Source organism: Numenius arquata, chromosome 6 (genome assembly GCF_964106895.1).
Source record: "Numenius arquata chromosome 6, bNumArq3.hap1.1, whole genome shotgun sequence".
NCBI lineage: Eukaryota > Metazoa > Chordata > Aves > Charadriiformes > Scolopacidae > Numenius > Numenius arquata.
Genome location: NC_133581.1, coordinates 605,702 through 625,681, shown reverse-complemented (window position 1 = coordinate 625,681; position 19,980 = coordinate 605,702). Strand labels below are relative to the sequence as shown.

Below are 19,980 nucleotides of genomic sequence, written 5' to 3'. Positions count from 1 at the left end.
ACCTCCAGGCCAGTCCCAGCCAACAGGCATTTGGGCGGTGACTGGTGCAGCATTTCCATGGAACTGCACTGCCATGGGAAGCCTTCGCAGCTCATTTTCCAGGAATTTCCTTGCAGAACGCATCCAGAGTTTGCTGCGCCCAACCGTATAGGCACCATCTCAGCTCGTTACTCCAAATTGGTCCCGTTTTTGTGCTCTCAGACTCTTATTCACATGCAACATGTCACAGACCTGTGCACTCACACGCCCCTCATGTGCCACAGACACGCTGGCACGGTCCTGCTCTGCTCCTTGGTGGCAAGAAGGAAGACAACTGACTGGCACATTGTCCCTTGTCCTGTGCCCTCCACCTTCCTGTTTCCCCTCCTGGTACCTGGTGGGCAGCAGGACAGCCCCAGCAGCCCAGAGCAGGACACCAAGGATGAGCAGTCCATCATGGACACACGGGGGGGTGCTCCATGTTTTATAGGGACCCTGGTGAGGTCACAGCCCGGCAGAGGGGACACCTCTGTGACATCACAGTGCCACAGAAAAGTAAAAGATCCAAGCCCAGCCCCAGGTTTAAGTCAATCCCCAGGCCTTTGGCAAATCCACTCCCTTCTGCCTCAGTCTCCTTTTAATAAAAAGGGGCAAAAGTGATTCTCTCCTTGGCAGCACAGGCAGTTTGGGAACATTGCTCCATGTCTCCTTGGGGACATTGCTGAGGCACTGAGCAAGCATGGAGAGCTGTTTGCTTCCAGGCAACACGGTTCCTCCAGCTCAGGAGAGGCAGTATCTTTGGTTCTCTTTAACAATCTATAATCATGTAGACGCAGCCTGTCCTTGGACTGCCAGCAGTGCCATAGAGGCACAGAAAGGTCCAGGACCTTTCAGACCATCAAGTTCAACCATCAACCCAACACTGACAAAAACCCATCACCAAACCATATCTCTAAGCACAACATTTACCCGTCTCTTAAATCGCTCCAGGCATGGTGACTCCACCACTTCCCTGGGATCCTTTTGGTGAAGATTTTTTTCCGAATATCCAATCTAACCCGCCCAGCACAACTTGAGGCCATTTCCTCGTCCCATTGCCTGTTCCGTGGGAGAAGAGACTGACCCCTCTCTGGCTACACCCTATTTTCAGGGAGTCATAGAGAGCGAGAAGGTCTCCCCTCAGCCTCCTTTTCTCCAGGCTGAACACCCCCAGCTTACTCAGCCACCATGATGATAAAGCAGGTCCAAGTCCAAGCTGAGGGTTAGGATCAGGTCTAGGCAGATTCAGAAGGACAAGGCAGGGCCAAGGTCAGGGTCAGGGTCTAGCTCAAGAGGCTCCTTGGCCAGGCAGCAACCAGTGCTCCTCTGACAGAGCTCCAGAAGGAAGCCAAAGCCCAGGGCTGAGCTTAAATAGAGCTCCTGGCCCCATGAGTGTGGGTGGAGGTTCCAGGTGAGGCTGATCAGGGTCATTATGGCTTATTAATGCCTGACAGGGACCTTTACGGCCAATGGTGGTTTTGGTAACTCCCACAACCCCTTTTTGATCTAAGATACAAGTCAAGAAAATGCTTGGTTGCCAACGGGGTCTGTGTGCTCCTTGTGGTGTGTGGGCTGCAGGAGGAGAGGCTGAGGAACCCAAGAGCGAGCAGACAGGAGTAGATATTCCAGGCTTCAGGGACCAAACTAAAGCCAGGCAGAAACACCTGAAACCGATATCCATGTGCTGCTCCAGGGTGTATTTAGCCCCAGTGAGTGTTCCTTGCAGGAGCTGATGTGCCACTTTATTGCATGGGATGGGAGGAAGGAGACCATTGTTCATCAATTCCTGTGGCTTGTTAGTGACAGTGATAGATCATACAGGCTGGATCCTCACATGAGGGAAAATCAGCTCATAGAAATTCCTCAGGCTTTTCTTAGGACGAGCCCCTGCCGCGTGAAGCCATATAAGTATATCTATATATGAGATATGGGCTAGTGAGGCTTTCTCATTCTGTTCAGTGTCTGTATAGAGCTTCTCAGATCCCATCTTTCTCCCCACCTGGAATCAATGAATCTACCTCATCTTAGACATCCCTGTGTTTGGTTGAACAAAGCACATCCTCTCTTTGCTTTTTCAAAAAAAAAAAAATTTTTTTTTCCATTCAAAATCCAAACACTTTTGGCCGTTGTTAACTTGTGTTTCAGTATCGAACTCCGGCGGTTTTTCAGAGGAAAGTTGTCCTCATTAGCTTTTGTCCTCAAAAAGTTAGGAAACTGCTGCTGCTGCTTTGCGACCATAAAGGCTCGCTCACTTCAGTGGGCAGAGGACTCCAGGATAAAGTTGTCACGATCTTCTCCAGAAGAGCTTATTTCTGGATTTAATAGGACTGATTTTATTGCATGATGGTGAATGGAGATCTCTACAAATGCTCTCACAAAATGTCACAGGGACTGTGTGAGTTCTCAGGTACCTGCAGCCCTGGGGGATTGGGCTCTGAATTTAAATACGGACCAGAAGGACGGTGAAGAACTGTGCCTGGAGAGGAAGGGCTTCTGGAGAAGGTTTTTTTCCTAATCTTTTTGAGGAAGTTTTTTTCTTTAAAGAAATCACCTGATCGTAATAGTTACAGTTTTAGCTACGGCTGTGAAGCCTCTTAAGTACATTGAAAATCATTAATCTTCCACAACAAAAGACACACAGCCAACTTTTTAATAGTAACATTTCGCCCCCCCTTTAAAAGAATTTGTATCTTTTGAAAACATGGCTTGCTTTAAAAGGATTGGTGTCTTAAATACAGGGTATCTGGACACGGTTTTAAAATGTGAAATATTATCAGTGCTATATTTTCAACAGTTCCTGGGGAAGAGATTAAGCTAAAGATGAGGCAGGGGAAAAGACAAGAATTATTATATGTATTTCTTATCAGTGGCTTTTGAATTTAAGACAAAAGCTGAACATTTCACGCATAGGCAGGAGCTAACTGGGTATAAGCCCGATAACAAATGTCTGTATCATCCGATATGGAATAAAGAAACAATAACAATCATGCAAAGTCATTCTCACAGTCCTTCAGAGCGTCATTGAGCTTCGTTTCTATCTGCAGTGTTAATGACGGTGCAGCGTGGGGTGAGCTGAGAACAGGAGCTGCTTTGGGACACTCCTTCCCGCTTGCAGAGAGGCTGCTCAGGACACGCTGCTTTGGAAAATACAGCTAGATCTTCGTGGTGTCCCAACACAGTGCTGTAAAGGACAGTCGTACTTGATAATACTATGCATGCTTTTTACTAAAAAAAATAAAAATAAAAAAATAAAGAAATTTATAGATTTTTCTATGTGGAACCATACCCCCAAACCCTTTTCCCTCATCCGCAAGGAGCTGCACTACTTAGTGGAGAAGCCGTTTTGTCCTAAGAGTCTTCCTCAAGCTGTTCCTCACCTCCTTGTTCCTCAGGCTGTAGATGAGGGGGTTCAGCATGGGGATGACCAGGGTGTAGAAGACTGCCGAGACTTTCTCCTGCTCCATCGAGTAGCTGGAGCTGGGCTGGATGTAGCTAAAGGAGATGGAGCCATAGAAGATGGTGACGGCTGTCAGGTGAGAGGCGCAGGTGTGGAAGGTTTTCTTCCTGCTCTGGTCCGATCGGATCCGCAGGATGGCCGAGAGGATGCGCACATAGGAAATGGCGATGACCAGGAGGGTCAGGAGAGTGAGAACGGCAGAGAAAACTAAGAGCAAAATCTCGTTGCGACGGGTGTCCAAGCAGGCCAGTTGCAGCAAGGGGGGAACGTCACAAAAGTAGTGGTTGATGACATTGGGCCCGCAGAAGGGCAGCCCCAGCAAGCTACAAGTTTGTGTCAGTGAGTTCAGGAACCCCACCATGTACGACCCCACCACCAGCTGCACACAGACTCTCTTGGTCATGACAGACGTGTAGAGCAGGGGACTGCAGATGGCCACGTAACGGTCATAGGCCATTGCAGACAGCAAGAACACCTCCGTGGTGGCCAAAAGCGCAAAAAGGAAGCTCTGGGAAAGGCACGCAGAGTAGGAGATGGTTTTGCTCCCTGCTAAGAAGCTCAGCAGCAGCCTTGGAGCAAAGACAGTAGAATAGCAGAGGTCGATCACAGACAAGTTACTGAGGAAGAAATACATGGGAGTGTGAAGCTGGGGATGAGTCCAAATCAAAATGATCATCCCAAGGTTCCCCAGCACCGTGACGATGTAGATCACTAAAAATACCAAGAACAGAGGGACCTGCAGCTGGTCTGTCAGTCCTAGGAGGATGAAGTAGGTTATCGTGCTGCCATTCCTCCCAGCCATGGGTCTCGAGGGGTCTGGTGGGAGATCTGCTGGATCACAAAGAGTGGTCAGGATGAAGGGAGCGGTTACTCGTTATACAAAGTAATTTGTGGCAGTTTTAGATTTATTCTGAAATCGTAGCCTGGTCATGCCATAAGCATTCTGATGGATGCAAGGTGAGGTACAACAAAAATTTGGAGCTGAAATTTTGTTTCGTTCCAGGCCAGATGGAGCATGTGAATCTGGCAAAATAGTGCAGCAAGCAGCGTAATCCTGAATTTGAATCTCCCTAAGCTTATACATAACTGAGCGAACTCTAAAGCGAGTACGTGGCATTCTTTCCACCCAGATGACTTTAATCTGGGATTCTTGTCCCTTTCCTTTCCTTGCCAAAATTTTATGTAGCCAAAACATCCAATCTTCTAGGTGTCCTGTAACAAAAGAAAAACAACCAAAAAAACTCAAACTGAAAAAGAACCAACAAACCCCAAATCAGAAAGCTTTTAGAGGGATCTCTTCATTATACATCTGTTTCGGTTGCAGCTGGAATTACTTATTTCAACTAGTTATTTCTTCCTCGTCATTGGCAATATGGATGCTGAAACTCACTGCTCTCAGATGTCTGAATTCCTGATACACCCCCCAAACCGGAGCCCCCACGGACATACCTAAGAAGAGGGAGACCTGGAGAAACGTTGTTGGACACTATTTTCACAGAGAATGGTGATGGAAAGCTCAGGGTCATTTTATTTATTTCCTGGAGGGTGTAGCGACACAGCTGGTGGCATTTTCCAATATTCTTAAATTTGTTAAGATTAACTCTATCTGTCCTTGCTTGTATGTAGCTTTGGCATACAGCTCTTTGTGAGCATCCCGAACCCTGAGGGAGAGTCCAGAGCTCCAGGCTGACATCACCCCCAAAACTGAAGGAAATGGGAAATTTGTGTTTAGCGAAGAGGGAGCGACAGTGAAGCAGAGACCCAGAGGGAAGGAAATGGGAAGGTAGAAAGAGCTTTGCAAAGCCTCGCTGCTGAGGAGAGGATGAGGAGCGGCGCATCAGGAACGTTGCAGCCGATGCCCACGGAAACGTGCCGGTCTAACGAATGTCCGCGTTGCAGTTCCTTACCTGGGATCGGCTTCTGCACAGCCCAAATTCACACTGGGAGAAGCAGGTAGCCACACACCTCAGGCGTTAGCTGTTTTTCTGAGGCTAGACGTCAAACAATATTTGATTTTAACCTCTTGCCTCCAAGTATTTTCTTTTCCTTCCTGCTTTTCTCTTAATGACCCTTCTTCAACTGAGTGATCTGATGTGATTTTCTAGGCTCGTTACGCTGAGAAATAATATTGCAAGTTGTTGGACACTGAAATCTGTCTCGGGTCTTGCGAGCCAGAAGTCTGTCTGTCTCGATACACCAGACGTGGGGCACCGTGGCCTCGGGAGAGGAATGGCCACCCAGCCCTAAACCCCCTTCAGAACACGGGAGTCTCACATTGAATTTAGGAATCGGTTAAAGTCGATGTGCAAGGAACAGTTTTCTCTTAAAGGAGAGCCCTGCAGTGTACTTCTGGGAGCTGGAGCTTTTCCCTACATGTTTTATTACACGAAGGGACTGATTATTTCCCTTGATGCTGTTCTTTCCGTGTTTACTAATTGCTTCCTTGAGTCTAATGGCCTGAAACTTGAGCAGAAGTAAACTGCAAGGGGTTAACTTCCATGTCAGTGGTTCTGTTGAATCTGAGCGATAAACATAGCTTCTCATAAAGCAACAACTGAAAGTTTTCAATATGAGGGGTTTAAAGACTGAATTCTTCATAGAATGTTAATACTGAGGGAGAGCCAAGCCCCTCACCCATGGTCTTTGGTTGAAATCAGCCAGTGGAGGGAACTCTAGAGCAGACTGTAAGCTTTCTGGTGGGTGTAACGAGTAGATAGAAAGAAGAACAGCATCCCGGGGCTCCCTGTGCAAGTAGGAGAGAAAAGCCCACTCAATAAATATTTTGTGATTGCCCAACTTCCCAGACATGCTCACAACAGTGGCCACCTACAGGGACAGGCACTGGCCACCTTGCTCTACTGAACATTTCACCAGCTGCTGGTTTTAGTGGGGCTGATGTCTTCTTGCATGATAGACTCATAGAATCATAGAATTGTCTGGGTTGGAAGGGACCTTTCAGATCATCGAGTCCAACCATCAACCCAACTCTGATAAAAACCCATCACTAACCCATGTCTCTAAGCACCATGTCAACCCGTCTTTTGAATCCCTCCAGGGATGGTGCCTCAACCACTTCCCGGGGCAGCCCATTCCAATGTGCAATAACCCTTTCCATGTAAAAATTGTTCCTAATCTCCATCCTAAACCTCCCCTGGCACAACTTGAGGCTGTTTCCTCTTGTCCCATCACCTGTTCCTTGGGAGAAGAGACCGACCCCCCCCGGCTACACCCTCCTTTCAGGGAGTTGTAGAGAGGTACTTCAGGTAGTTGTGGATAGACACCAGAGCTCAAATACATCAAGATCCAGAGTCATAAAGGCTAATTAAGTGAGATTCATTGTTTGAGTCTTAAAAATACTAATCTGAGGCCAAGCTACTACGCTGAGCTCTATCTAAGCCAGCGGAGAGAAGTACACTTTATGGAGAATTGTACATCTTAGCAATCTTAGTGATGTTTCTTAGGATGGGATGATTTTTCTTCTGATGTCGACAACGCTATTACTCTGACAGGCAAGTTAATGAACAGCATTTCTTCCTCCCCATCACCCTTCTGAGTGCGTTTTTCACCTCCTTGTTCCTGAGGCTGTAGATCAGGGGGTTCAGCATGGGAACAACCAGGGTGTAAAACACCGCAGAGATTTTCTCCCGTTCCAACAAGTATTTTGAACTGGGCTGCACGTGGCTCAAGCTCACAGGCCCGTAGAAGAGGGTGACGGCCGTCAGGTGGGACGCGCAGGTGGAGAAGGCTTTGTGCCTGCTTGTGGAGCTCATGCTCAGCATCGAGAGGAGGATGGAGAGGTAGGAGGCGATGACAAACAGGAGAGTTGACATAGCTATGAGCCCCGAGAGGGTCACGAGCAGCACCTCATTGATGCGCCTGTCAGAGCACGTTAGTTGCAGCAGTGGGTTTGTGTCGCAGAAGTAGTGGTTGATGGCATTAGGGCCGCAGAATGACAATTGCAGTAAGCCACAAGTGTGTACTAAGGAGTTAAGGAGCCCCCCTAGGTATGACCCAGCCACCAGCCAAACACAAACCTTCCTGGGCATAAGGGCGGTGTAAAGCAGTGGGCTGCAAATGGCTAGGTAGCGGTCATAAGCCATGACGGCCAGCAGGAACCCCTCCGTGGTCACAAACACGACAAAGGAGAAATGCTGGGCAATGCACGCTGAGTAAGAAATAGTCTTATTCTCCACCAGGAAGTTTACCAGCATCCTTGGGGCAAAAACTGAGGAATAACAGAGATCCACAACTGACAAGTTAACGAGGAAGAAATACATGGGCGTTTGCAGCTGGAAGTCAATGGCAATCAAGCTAATCATGCCGAGGTTGCCCACGAGGGTGACAACATAGATTAGTAGGGTCATCACAAAGAGCAGGGGCTGTAGTTCTGGGCGATTTGTCAGTCCCAGGAGGATGAAGTAAGTCACTGTGGTGTGGTTGCTCACCATGCTGGCCTCTGTAGCAGCTTACCTGCTGAGAGGAGATGTGCTGGGACCATAAAGACAAGAAGGGAAGAAAGGTAGTTCATTAATACATTTCATGGAGTAACTTACTATGAAGCAAGACAAGGGCTGAGATAAGTACCTGGGTCTTGCTTCCCTTTTGTGTGGGCTGCAATTTTTCAGGACATCCTCAAAAATGCTGATCATGTTTTTGCCAATCCCTGTGGCCAAGCTTGTCTCAGACCCAGCCCAGCTGCACGAGCAAGGTGCCCAGTGGTTTTATTGGGGTACAACAACACACTGGTGGCTTTGGAGAGATGTGATAGACACTGAATGAGTTCTACATCTTCCTTCGTCTTTGTAGCCAGGTATTTCACGTCATTTACTCACTAGGAAACAATGAATCTCACCAGAGTTTATTTAGTCCAAAGTAGAGGTATCTCACCCAAAGTCCTAGCTCTCACTTTGGTCTGTGAAAGCCCATGTTCCTCCTCCGTCACTCGCAGAGGGAGCCTGGATGACCCGCTCAATGCTGTGCCCGAGGCTCTGGCAGCGTGCAGTTCTCTGCAGGAGGCACTCCCCGTGGCTGCTTTCCTTCAATCTGCTACTGAAAGAAAACATGGCATTTAACAACAGCCAACTTTTAAAAACACTCAAGTAGAAAGTGAGAGAGTTACAGGTTTGAGTCCGTTTCATGACTTGGTTGACACAGGTTCAAACCTTCTGCTTTGTAGAGGAGAGTCCATGGCTGGCATGGGGCAGGAGGTGAGATCTAGTCCCTCTTCTCGTGACTGGTTCTATGTTTTATGCACAAATAACTTGCGTAAAACACAGAAATGACACAGGAATGAGTATCAGTTTAATTTTTAGATGTCTGGGTCTCTTGCTAGATTTTGAGTCAAGGTCAGGAGATGTTTTCAGACAATCACACAATTACCATTTACATGTCTACATTTAATCCAAACTTCTCGGTCAGTTGGGGTGCTTCTGTGATGGGTGGATGATTAATAACAATGAAGTCAACTATTCATTCTGGTTATTTCACCTCCTGGTGTGAAAGGAGCGAGCAGCCTGTGAGAGCCTCTCAATGGAGGGAATTGCCCTTTGAGGGGTCATGGCTTCTTCAGTTAACCATAAAAGCAGCTAAGATGTTTAACTTGGAATGTAAGTGGTTAATGGAGAAATCTAAAGTCCGGTGAAATTATCCCACAGAGGTTGTTCACCTTCATGGTCTTACAGCTGAAGTTTCCCAACTGTCCTGCTGATGCTACAACTCACAGTGTGGTACTTCACAAAACAAACAAGAGAACTTGAGTTCTCTGGGTGTAAAACACAAGAGCAATATTGCTCTTCCCGCTCGGCTCTTTCTCGTGTGTTCAGACCCTGCACTGTTTAAAGCAGTCTATTGGCATGGGTTTGCCGAATGCTGAGAGCACGGGAACCGCCAAGGCTAGGCTGACGGGTCAGAGCTAAAACTACCATGGATGTACCTGGATTTTCCAGTGGGATGCTCTTCTCTCTCCAGTCCTGAACTTCCAAACGCTCCGACGCTGCAGGGGTCTGGATTCCACTCTCCGGGATGCCATCCCGACCCGTCTCTATCCATACAAAGGTCCCTTTCGGCTGGGTGTTCCAAGCTCTTCCATGATCTTGCCTGATGTGTGTGATCTGTAATTTCTCCTTAGAAAAAACACACAACCAAATGAATCATACATGGCTGGCTCACTACATTGGCGTGGCAGCGTGTGAAGGTGCCAGGGAAGAGGTAAAACAAAAAGAAGAAATAGTGTCTCACGCTTGAATGCGGCACAGAGCAGCAGCTCATCCCTCCAGCCTGAGAGACCACCTCAGGACCTTCTGCTGCAAATATTTGCTACTTTGGCTATTAGGAACCGAACGCTCACAAACAACTGAGTCTTCTGCTAATATTTTTCAGATCGAACACAAAGGACATCATTAAATTGTGCTCCCGGGAGCCTTTTAGCAGGCGAACAGAGGGCTGGTTTCCCACAGCAACACGCACAAAGCAAGTATGTTCAGAGTCCTGGATTGCCCCATTTATGGCCAATCCCATCTGCTCGACTGGGACTCAGGAACAGGGAAAGAAGCCTCCAGAATATTCTGTGTCTGTGCCACACTAAAATCAGCGTTGAAATTAAATCTACAGGGAACACAGACAGTATGAAAGGCCCATTCAGGGCTATTCAAATGCTTGCGATAATTTCCGAGTCAATGTCCTCTCTCCTGCCACTGTTTGAGCTGTTGTGACCCTCGTAGGGCACGGGCAGGACGACTCTGTCCCATCTTTTCTGGCTGGCACGTCCATTGAGCGGACACCGAGCTCACTGGTACCAAGAAGCTGTGTTAAGGCACCCTGAAAAGCAGGGTGCAGGGGCTCGCCACTCTGGCTACTCATTTTTCAGAGAATGGCTGGAAGAAAATGTGTGACTGTTTTAACAGCCAGTTGTGCAACTCAACCTCTCCTAAAATAAGGTCTTTAACTGATGAGGATTGAAGGTGAATAGTATATTTGGTTGATTACGTATGCTACTGTAATATTTAAATCCCCTGTTTTGTTGGATGCTGACATAACAGAAAAGGTGTCCCCTTTTGGGAAATAATGAGTAGGACCCTTAGTGTATTCTGAGGACGGTTCTTTATCTAGAAAGTGAGCTACTGCTCACATTTGCCGTGTGTGTGTGTGCACCTGAGTTAGGGACCTGCAGACAACCGTAGGAAAAAAGTAGATAAAGAGTGAGTGTGAAAGAAACCAGCAGAATTCTCCTAAAGGATCTCTGGGCTCTTGCTGAGATTGCGGGAGGAGAAGCTGAGCTGCTGGTGGTGTTATTGTCACATTATGTTTCTCTCATTCAGGTGAGATCTCGTTGCCTCTTTAAACACTAAGAGCCAGAGGCACGGTAAAGAAGTTGTAAATAGACTTTTGAAGAGTTCTACAGGGCCTTTACCCAGATCTAGAGCAGACATCTGTATCATCAAGATTCACAAGTCCCAAGAAACAATCTCATTTGGAAAAAAAAATGTATATAAGACAAAGAAAAAAGATTGTACTGAAGGCTGAGATAATATTTGCACACAGGGTGTCCTGTGTCCCATAAAAAGCAAGCTGTAACATGAAGAACCACATCAATGAATGAAAAAAATAAATAATTGGAATTGCATATAAACGCATTTCAGTAATTATATTTTTATTTTTTCTTAACCTCTTTTGAACAGTCTTCAGAAGCAACCTCTCTTTGTTCTGCTTGGTTCTGTGTGCAATCACCAGATGCAGTGTTTGAGAAGAAAGAGGGAATGTTTCTAGAAAACTTCAATCATGGAAATGCCCTTTAATTTGTAGGGTTCCAGTGGTGGGGAATGGAAAGGGGGTGTCATTGTCAGGTGTCTGTGAGAGACCTCATGGATCTGTGCTGGAAAGCCCAGGCTCAGAGTCCACGGAGAAAATAGGCAACTTCAGAGAGAAATGTGTCTAACCTGTCGTAGACACCTTTCCTGGGGAGACTACTCCAATTGTGGTGTGTCTGCCTCTCTTCATGGGTTTCAAAAAGTGGGTATGTTTGAGCTAGATATCCAAATGGAAATATTTAAATGAGGCAGATTAATCCCACATTTGGTGTCCAAAGGCTTCAAAGAACTGGTTGGTGGCTTAAGCCCTCTGTGGTGAAGATCCAGTCTGTTAGAGTGACCGGGAATTTGCTGAAATAAGGCTTCAGGAACAGGACTAATGGCACATCCCTCAATTAGCAATCTTCGTGACATGTCTCAGTAAGTTTATGCAAAGGATTCAGGATCTGATAATCTGTATCCAGGAGAATGGAGATTTTATGGAGTTACCCCAGGTGTCCTTCTGGAAGGCTTCCCACACGGAAGGACCTTCCTCTTCAACAGTCTCCTTGCAGCACATTTCACGTCGTTGTTTCTCAGGCTGTAGATCAGGGGGTTGAGCAGAGGAATGGCCACCATGTAGAAGACAGAGATGGTTTTGTCAGTGCTCCGCGAGCAGCTGGAGCGGGGGCGGAAATACATGAAGAGGATGGTGCCGTGGAACGTGAAAACAGCGGTGAGGTGGGAGGCACAGGTGGAGAACGTTTTTTGCCTGCCCTTGGCAGAACGAATCCTCAGCACCATGGCAATGATGAAGAAGTAAGAAACGATGACGACTGTAAAAGTGGTTGCCTCAATTAAAGCGCCAAATACGGAAACGAGGAGCTTGTTGAGGCGGGTGTCACTGCAAGAGAGGTTCAGGAGAGGGAGGAGATCGCAGAAAAAGTGATGGATGACATTTGAGCGGCAAAAAGACAACCTCAGCAAGCCATAGGTGTGTATCAGGGAGTTTGCAGCCCCCCCCAGGTATGAGCCAGCTGTTAAGAGCATGCAGACCCTTTTGGTGACAACAACCGTGTAGAGCAGTGGGTTACAAATGGCCACGTAGCGGTCGTAGGCCATGGAGGCCAGGAGAAACATCTCAGTGGTGGCAAAAAGGGCGAAGAAGCTGTACTGCATAAGGCACCCAACATACGAAATTCCCTTTGAGGCTGTTAAAAAGTTGAGCAGCATGTTGGGGGTGATGGTGGAAGAATAGCAGATGTCTAAGAAGGACAAGTTGCTGAGAAGAAAGTACATGGGGGTGTGCAGATGTGGGTCAGACCTGATGAGGAGAATCATCCCAAGGTTGCCCAGCAGCGTCATCCCGTAGATGAGGGAGAAGACAGCGAACAGTGGGAGCTGCAGGTCCGCTCTCTCAGTTAAACCTGTGAAAACGAAGCTGGTCACGGTGGTGTGGTTGGCTTGGGCCATCACTTTGAATTAACTGTTGACTGCTGGAATAGAGAAGGATGACCAGACGTCAGTGCCTGGGACGGATCAGTGTCCCTTGCGCCAGTCCCTGCCCCACTCACACACTCCAGTCCTGGCTTTTCCATCTACAGCAATAACCAGTTATTTCACATCCTTCTCACAGAATCACAGAATCTTCTTGGTTGGAAGGGACCTTTGAGATCATCGAGTTCAACCAACAAAACAAAACAAAAGCAAAAAAAACAAACAAAAAAAACCAAAACACAACACCAAACACCAGAACCAAAACAAAACAAGCATCAGATTTCAGCTCTATCGGTCATTTCTCTCTGTCTCTCAAAACATCTCCCTGCTATCAGCCTCTTTTCTTCCACCCATTGAGCCAGACTCATGGCCAGGAGAAATAACCTCATGTAAGTAGTTATGACACAACCCAGACCGCTGTAACCAGCACTGTTAGCAATAAGGAGTGTATCTTAGATGCTGTATTTGCCCATATGAAAAAAACCAAAACCCACCAGTGTTTATGTTAAAGGAGTCCTGGTGTGATTAACCCCCTACATCTGTGCTTTTTCATCACTGGGATATTACAGAATCACAGAATCTTCTTGGTTGGAAGGGACCTTTGAGATCATCGAGTCCAACCACAAAAAAAAACCAAACAAACCAAAAAACCCAAACCCAAACACCAAAAACAAAACAAAAACAAAACCCACACAAAACAAACACCCACAACCACACCCCACACCCCCCCACCAACAGACACAACCCGACAATCTCGGGCACTAGAGCATGCCCTGAAGTGCCATGGCTACGCGTGTCTTAAATACCTCCAGGGATGGGGACTCCACCACCTCCCTGGGCAGGCTGTTCCAGTGCCTGACCGCTCTCTCAGTAAAGTAATTCTTCCTGATATCTAACCTAATCCTCCCCTGCCCCAACTTCAAACCATTTCCTCTGGTCCTGTCGTTATTCCCTTGGGAGAATGACACCCACCTCTCTACACCCTCCTTTCAGGGAGTTGTAGAGGGCAATGAGGTCTCCCCTCAGCCTCCTCTTCTCCAAACTAAACATGCCCAGTTCCCTCAGCCTCTCCTCGTATGGCTTGTTCTCCAGACCCCTCACCAGCTTGGTGGCTCTCCTCTGGACACGCTCCAGCAGCTCAATGTCCTTCCTGTAGTGAGGGGCCCAGAACTGAACACAGCCCTCGAGGTGAGGCCTCACCAGTGCCCAGTCCAGAGGCACCATCACTGCCCTGCTCCTGCTGGCCACGCTGTTCCTGACACAGGCCGGGATGCTGTTGGCCTTCTTGGCCACCTGGGCACACTGCTGGCTCATGTTCAGCCGGCTGTCCACCAACACCCCCAGGTCCTTTTCTGCTGGGCAGCTTCCCAGCCACTCTTCCCCCAGCCTGTAGCGTTGCCTGGGGTTGTTGTGACCGAAATGCAGGACCTGAGAACCCTGCACCACCTTTCCTGCGATCCATTACGGGGTTAAAATATCTGCCATGTCACTAGTTTTACACAATAAAAAAAAAAAAAAAAGCCAGAATAAAGACAGCAAAATGTTCTATAATTTCCTAAGGCTTACCGTTCTGATCCTCTCATTAATGGTTCCATGAGAAGATTAACTTTCTGTTTGCTTTCCTTAAAACCAAATGTCCTATAAAATAAATATATTTCACATTAGAAACCAACGCTGGCATAATGTCACTGAAAAACACAGAAAAGAGTTGGGTTTTCTTTTACCTGTTTAGTTTCATTCTAGGGCTGGTTCTATATCTGTATTAGAGAAAATAAGTTTATTGGACAAAAGTATGCTGATATTAGAAGAGTTTGGTGTCATTTTTCCATGGCAAGACTCAGCCTGAGTAGGAGGAAAGTGGTTTTGAGAGACAGAGAGAAATGACCGATAGAGCTGAAATCTGATGCTGATTTTGATTTCCCAGAGACTTACCACACCTCCTGCTTCTCTTCAGTCCAGTTCAGGACAAGGAATATCAGGAAACTCCAAGTTTTGTGATTCCATCTGTAATTTAAGCTTACTGCTGTAAAACCTTCCTTCTGGAGGAAGGGAACCGGTCACATTGTGCCTTCGGAGAGTCCATCTCTCTGAGATGAAAACAAGTGGTGAGATGGAAACGAACTCACACCCACATTTATATTTTGTCTTTCCAGGTACCTGGAACAACTGGCCAGCACTAATTAATATTGCTATTTTGAGGCATGCACTCAGTGTAGAGTAATTGCTCTCAGTTGAATGGCCCCACGAGAAAAGCAAATTATGTTTACAACTGGTTCCATCACTTCATTGCCAGGTGACTTCGGAGTCTCTTTGCAGAGGCTGGAGCCAGTTGAGACAGTCAGTGCCGCCCGGAGAGTGAACCAGCTCCTCTCTGCTCTCCATCAGCCCCATGGCTGGTTAGTCATACTGGTTAGTTATACTGGTTAGTCATACTGGTCAGTCTCCAGTGAGTACCAGATCCTGCACGTCTTGGTCACGCAGACACCAACGTGCCCAATCCGTCACGCGTTTATTCCCTGAGCCGAGTGGCACCAAAGGGCCAGATTGCTGCCCATCCAGCCCCGACGTTCTGGCATTGCGAGTGCCAGGGCGTTATAGCAGAAAGGGCTTAATTAATACGCCATCCACGGGGATGGATTCTCCTTTTCTTGCTTTGCCCTGCATCCCAAGCACGGGCTCTCTGTTTTTCATCTCCCCTTACAGATAAGCTGGGTTTTAAGCGGGGGTACTTACCTCTTGTTTGCAGGGCCATACTGAGACAAATTTATTTAAGGTCTTAATGTCTCTAATTTTCTTCACACTAGGGGTGCGTGAAGGGCAGAGACAGATTTTCCCTGTGTTGAATTAAACGGGGGGGGGGGCTCCCTGGCAAGAGTCTCTCCACCAAGGCTTACGGACTATGGACAAAGTTGTAGCAAGAGAAAGTTCTTACCTGGGACTCCAGCAGAGAGGTGGGCACGTACTCTTCTACCTCTCTAAAGATACAGACAATTTGAAGTTTTATAAATAAAAAGAATGCCTCGAAAGGTGTCTGAAGGCCAGCACGATGTGGTGTCGAGGAATACTCATTTCATGACAGCTAAGGCTCCTGGTTGCTCCTCAAGGCAGTCGTATCTAGGGATGTGGTGTTAGTTGGGTTCGAGGGTAACTGGATGGACAAAAGGAGAGATGTGGAAAAGCTTCCATAAGAAATATCTTCCCATTCCCAAACTGTTACAAAGCACTTAAAATACAGTTCTTCTGGCTGGAAAACTCTGTCTCACACACGGCTCAGGGCATCCGTTGTTCTTTATTAGAAGGGACAGACTCAGGCTACTATTTCATGGTTCTGCAAGGGAAAAAGGTTGGGAATGGCTGTGGAGCGTCGGGCAGGAGAACGAGCCCGGAGAGCCTGTTGGCAGGACTCAGCCTCTGCGCGAGACGGGGTTTTTTCACTGTCAGGCAAACGTTTGCCCGTCACCCCTCTGCTTTATTCTTTCCCGTTAAATTATTCGATTCGCTAAAAGTTGGCCTCCGAGGTATCTTTCACCATCCCTATTTGTCTGTATCCTTGGAAATACACGGAAGAGTCTGTAAAAGCGTTTGTTCCAGCAGCTCGTTGTGCCCAGGATGCGGTTCCAGCCCTCCCAGTCGTTGCCAGTCTGAGACCCTCTCGGGCAAACACCATCCCCCAGTTCCACCTCGGCCCGAAATCTGGTGACGAGCACGGCTTTTCTGGGGAAAAGGGATAACCAAATTGTGCTGATTTCCCTTTTTTACTGCATTTACTGTATGGGAACAAATAAAAGGTTAATTGCACAAAGCCCCTAGGCTAAACCAAGCAAAGGAGGAAGGCAGCTCTGCTGGCACTACAGGCACAAACACATGGCGGAAATCCCGGCTCCTGCACTCTGGGTGTTTGCTTTTCTACAGACACAACTGCAATCCATCCACTCATGACATTTCCATCTTAGAAATAAACGACCAGCCATCTTGTTAAAAATGAGGAACACAAAGCATATCTCATTTCTCCTGTAATAAACAGTTACATCTTTTTATTGCTTATCCCTGATTGCAGCGTAACTTTTCTATATTCTTCTCCACTATTTTGGGCATCACTTAAATCTCAGTTACTTTTTTAGAACCCTGTTCCACTGGGTTCCACCATACACTGAAATTGCCCCTGTATTTTGGCATCGTTTCAGGAATACGGGTGCTGTTCCACGTGCAATAAACTTCAGGTCAAGACATACTGTCTTCAAAATAGTGCTTAAATACACATAAAACATATTTGATATGCATAGGCAATGGAAATTTAAAACTAACCGCGTCTTTAAGTTGCTTTCTAATTTAGACTTATTTGTGGATCACCCTCTAAGGTTCAGTCTGGGATCTCCGTGGACAATGGAAGGGTGAGTGAAGCAAAGCTCTGGTGGCTATGGCTCTGCGTAGGGCGTCCTTCACCTCCCTGTTCCTCCAGCTGTAGATGAGGGGGTTCAGCAGGGGGATCGCCACCGTGTAGAACAAGGACACAAGTTTGTCCGTGCCCAGCGAGTAGCTGGTGGCTGGTCGGAAGTACATGAAGGCTATTGTTCCATGGAACAAGGTGACAGTCACCAGGTGCGAGGTACAAGTGGAGAAGGCTTTGGATTTTCTTTCCTTGGAGCAGGTCCTCAGCACGGTTTGAATAATTAAGACATATGAGATGCACGTGGTGGTGATGCTGCTCATCTCAACCAAGCTGCCGAGAGTGAAAACCAGCAGCTCGTTGAGAGCTGTACTCGAGGAGGAAATCCGGAAGAGCGGGACGATGTCACAAAAGAAATGGTTCACCAGGTTGGAGGCGCAGAAGGTTAGTTTCAGCAGCCCCCCAGTGTGGATCACCGAGTTCAGGAGGCCCCATAGGTACGAACCCTTCACCAGGCTCCAGCAGGTCCTCTTGGACATGATGAGGATATAGAGCAGAGGTTTACAGATGGCCACGTACCGGTCGTACGCCATCACAGCCAGCAGCAAGCACTCCGAGATTATCAACAGAATGAAGGTAAAATATTGCGTAACGCAGGCTGCATATGAAATTGCTTTCATTTCTACCCAAAATGTCATTAACATTCTAGGAGTAACGAGTGTGGAATAAACGGCATCCATGAAAGCCAGATTCTGGAGGAAGAAATACATAGGGGTCTGAAGCCGGAGATCGATATTGATTAATGCGATCATGCCCAGATTCGTTAGCAAAGTGGCGATGTACGTGGCTAAAAAGAGCAGGAAGAGCGGGATTTGCAGCTGAGGGTCGTCGGTCAGTCCAGAGAGAACGAAGGTGACTGGTGCTGAGCAGTTCCCCGGAGCCATGGGTCTGGCTGAGGTGACGCCAGCAGTGGTGGGAGGAAGGAGGGTAAAGGGGTTGTTAGGACTTGGAAAGTCAGAAGAAAACATGGAATGCTCATATACATTGTCCATAATCATATAAAAGAGAGCTTAGAACATCCCAAATTCCTGAAATGCCTGTAGCTGAGAGAAATCATCCTGTCTAGCTCTCAAAGTGCCATTTACCCACCCATGTACGCCACCTAAGCCACTATTTGTGTCAGTATCTAACAGGACTCAGGCGCGTGGGCTCTGAGGAGCGTAGGAACACACCTCAGACAGGTCACGTTCTTGAGAGAAGCCAAAAGCTTTTCCAATTGACAAGAGGAGAACCTAAACACAGTGTAATTTTAGATACATAAAAGCGATAAACCCCACTCTGGGAAGGGGAACTGGACTTTAGACAAACACAGAGAGTTCTACACTCTTTGTATGTAGTGGAGAGGAATAAGGCACTTGTAAGGTGCGATCCATCAGAACTGCTCCAGGCTCCCCTGAGAGACATGCCTTGGGATGAGAACTATTGCAGCCTAACGGTATTAAACCTCAAATAGTTGAATCTCAGCCTCAGGTGGGTGAGAGAAATCCTGAGCCTGAGCACAGGCGTATTGTTCAGCAGCTGCGCTCCTTCCTTGTAGCTGCGTGTGAGAAGCGTTCGAGCATCCCAGGCTGGCAGTTAAAAAGATCCAGAGGGTTCGCACTTATAGAAGAAAATATATATATAAAAAGTAAAATCAGACAAATCCCCTTCAATCTTTTCTACATTGTGTTATCCCACTTAATGCAGAGACGTTCCTTTATAGGTAAGGCTTAACTCAGGCACAGACGTGACAGTTTTGCAGAATCAAGCAATCAGCGCGCAGCTCTCAGCGAATGCTTATTTCTCAGCGAAGGAAACTTAAGTAAGAACTAATTTTTACAGAAACTACCAACAGTTTTCTGGCTTATTTATGCTTCTCCCGTCTCACCTCATTTGTTATTCTTGTTTCCAAAATGCAGGCTTTTAGATGGAGCCGTATGTTAACACAGCCAGGAAAACACAAAACAATTGTATATTTGACAGCCGGGGGACTGGCGGTGGCGACTACACTGTGCTTGGTCTCCTGAAGGACAGAAAATTGAGAAAATATGCAATATCTTACTCCTGCAGAGGTGCCCCGATCCCATTGGAAATACCCGGGGGAGGTCAGATTTAGCTGTGCTCTCCCTCAACTCTCTCTTTGTAAAAGTGACGTGGTGCCACTGCCAGCTCCGAGTCACATTGACCGGGGCCAGGTTAAGCCACCGGTGGGTTCCGAGCGTGCGATTCGGCACCTTTCAGTAACCGAGACGAGCGATGCAGTAAGAGCCACTGCCCTTCTCCTTCCGTCCCCACCACTCTGCCTGAGGGCACCGTCCTTCGCCTGCGGCACCTCTCCATATTTTCAGTCATTTAGGGGGGGCCTTTGCACAAAAATAAGGAAAAGCCTAAAGCCTCTGCGTAAAATTCAAAGGGAAAATCCCGTTCCCACTGACATGAGGGACAGAGCTAACCATCCCGCAATCAGGACCGGGATTTCCACCATGGTCTCCACCCCACGAAGCCAGGACAGGCAGATGGAGCTAGACAGAGACAGGGAGAGAGATCCTTATAGGTTTCATTAAAGTCTCTTAGAAGTTACTTGCACTGCTTAATCAGCACCTGAGCCTTCCTGCTCTGGGTGGATGCAGATGGGGAGATGCCTCCAGAGGATGCTTGAGAACACCTAAAGCTCACTGCCTTTATAAATATATACATATACACAACCCAACCGGGATTCCCCAGCGCTGTGTGCGAGCCCAGGGTGCCGTGTGGGCTAGCACCAGCCAAACGGCGCAGCCGAGTCATTTGAACCACCT

The 19,980-nt window shown here is 47.4% G+C and overlaps 4 protein-coding genes across 4 annotated transcripts; all 4 read right to left on the bottom strand.

Moving 5' to 3' along the window:
- Positions 1 to 3,344: 3,344 nt before the first annotated feature.
- LOC141466189 (olfactory receptor 5J3-like) lies at positions 3,345 to 4,277 on the bottom strand. The gene has a single exon (XM_074149974.1). It carries the CDS (start codon positions 4,275 to 4,277, stop codon positions 3,345 to 3,347), a length of 933 nt encoding a protein of 310 aa, XP_074006075.1.
- Positions 4,278 to 4,678: 401 nt separating this feature from the next.
- On the bottom strand, positions 4,679 to 7,923 carry LOC141465293 (olfactory receptor 5J3-like). Its single transcript, XM_074148641.1, has 3 exons — positions 7,021 to 7,923; positions 5,861 to 5,932; positions 4,679 to 4,687 (listed from the first exon to the last, which is right to left on the bottom strand). The coding sequence occupies exons 1-3, from the start codon at positions 7,921 to 7,923 to the stop codon at positions 4,679 to 4,681; spliced, it is 984 nt and encodes a 327-aa protein (XP_074004742.1).
- Positions 7,924 to 11,757: 3,834 nt separating this feature from the next.
- LOC141465292 (olfactory receptor 5I1-like) lies at positions 11,758 to 12,732 on the bottom strand. The gene has a single exon (XM_074148640.1). The coding sequence runs from the start codon at positions 12,730 to 12,732 to the stop codon at positions 11,758 to 11,760; it is 975 nt and encodes a 324-aa protein (XP_074004741.1).
- A 4,377-nt stretch (positions 12,733 to 17,109) lies between these two features.
- LOC141465290 (olfactory receptor-like protein COR6) lies at positions 17,110 to 18,607 on the bottom strand. The gene is made up of 2 exons (XM_074148638.1): positions 18,577 to 18,607; positions 17,110 to 18,062 (listed from the first exon to the last, which is right to left on the bottom strand). The coding sequence occupies exons 1-2, from the start codon at positions 18,605 to 18,607 to the stop codon at positions 17,110 to 17,112; spliced, it is 984 nt and encodes a 327-aa protein (XP_074004739.1).
- Between the last annotated feature and the right edge of the window lie 1,373 nt (positions 18,608 to 19,980).

Coding starts and splice junctions, on each gene's coding strand:
- LOC141466189 (XM_074149974.1), bottom strand. CDS start 4,277: ATGGCTGGGAGGAATGGCAGCACGATAACCTACTTCATCCTCCTAGGA.
- LOC141465293 (XM_074148641.1), bottom strand. CDS start 7,923: ATGGTGAGCAACCACACCACAGTGACTTACTTCATCCTCCTGGGACTG. Junction 5,933..7,020: donor TGAAAAACGCACTCAGAAGG/GTGATGGGGAGG, acceptor CTCAAGTTTCAG/GCCATTAGACTCAAGGAAGC.
- LOC141465292 (XM_074148640.1), bottom strand. CDS start 12,732: ATGGCCCAAGCCAACCACACCACCGTGACCAGCTTCGTTTTCACAGGT.
- LOC141465290 (XM_074148638.1), bottom strand. CDS start 18,607: ATGTCTCTCAGGGGAGCCTGGAGCAGTTCTG. Junction 18,063..18,576: donor GGGAGCCTGGAGCAGTTCTG/ATGGATCGCACC, acceptor ACTGCTCAGCAC/CAGTCACCTTCGTTCTCTCT.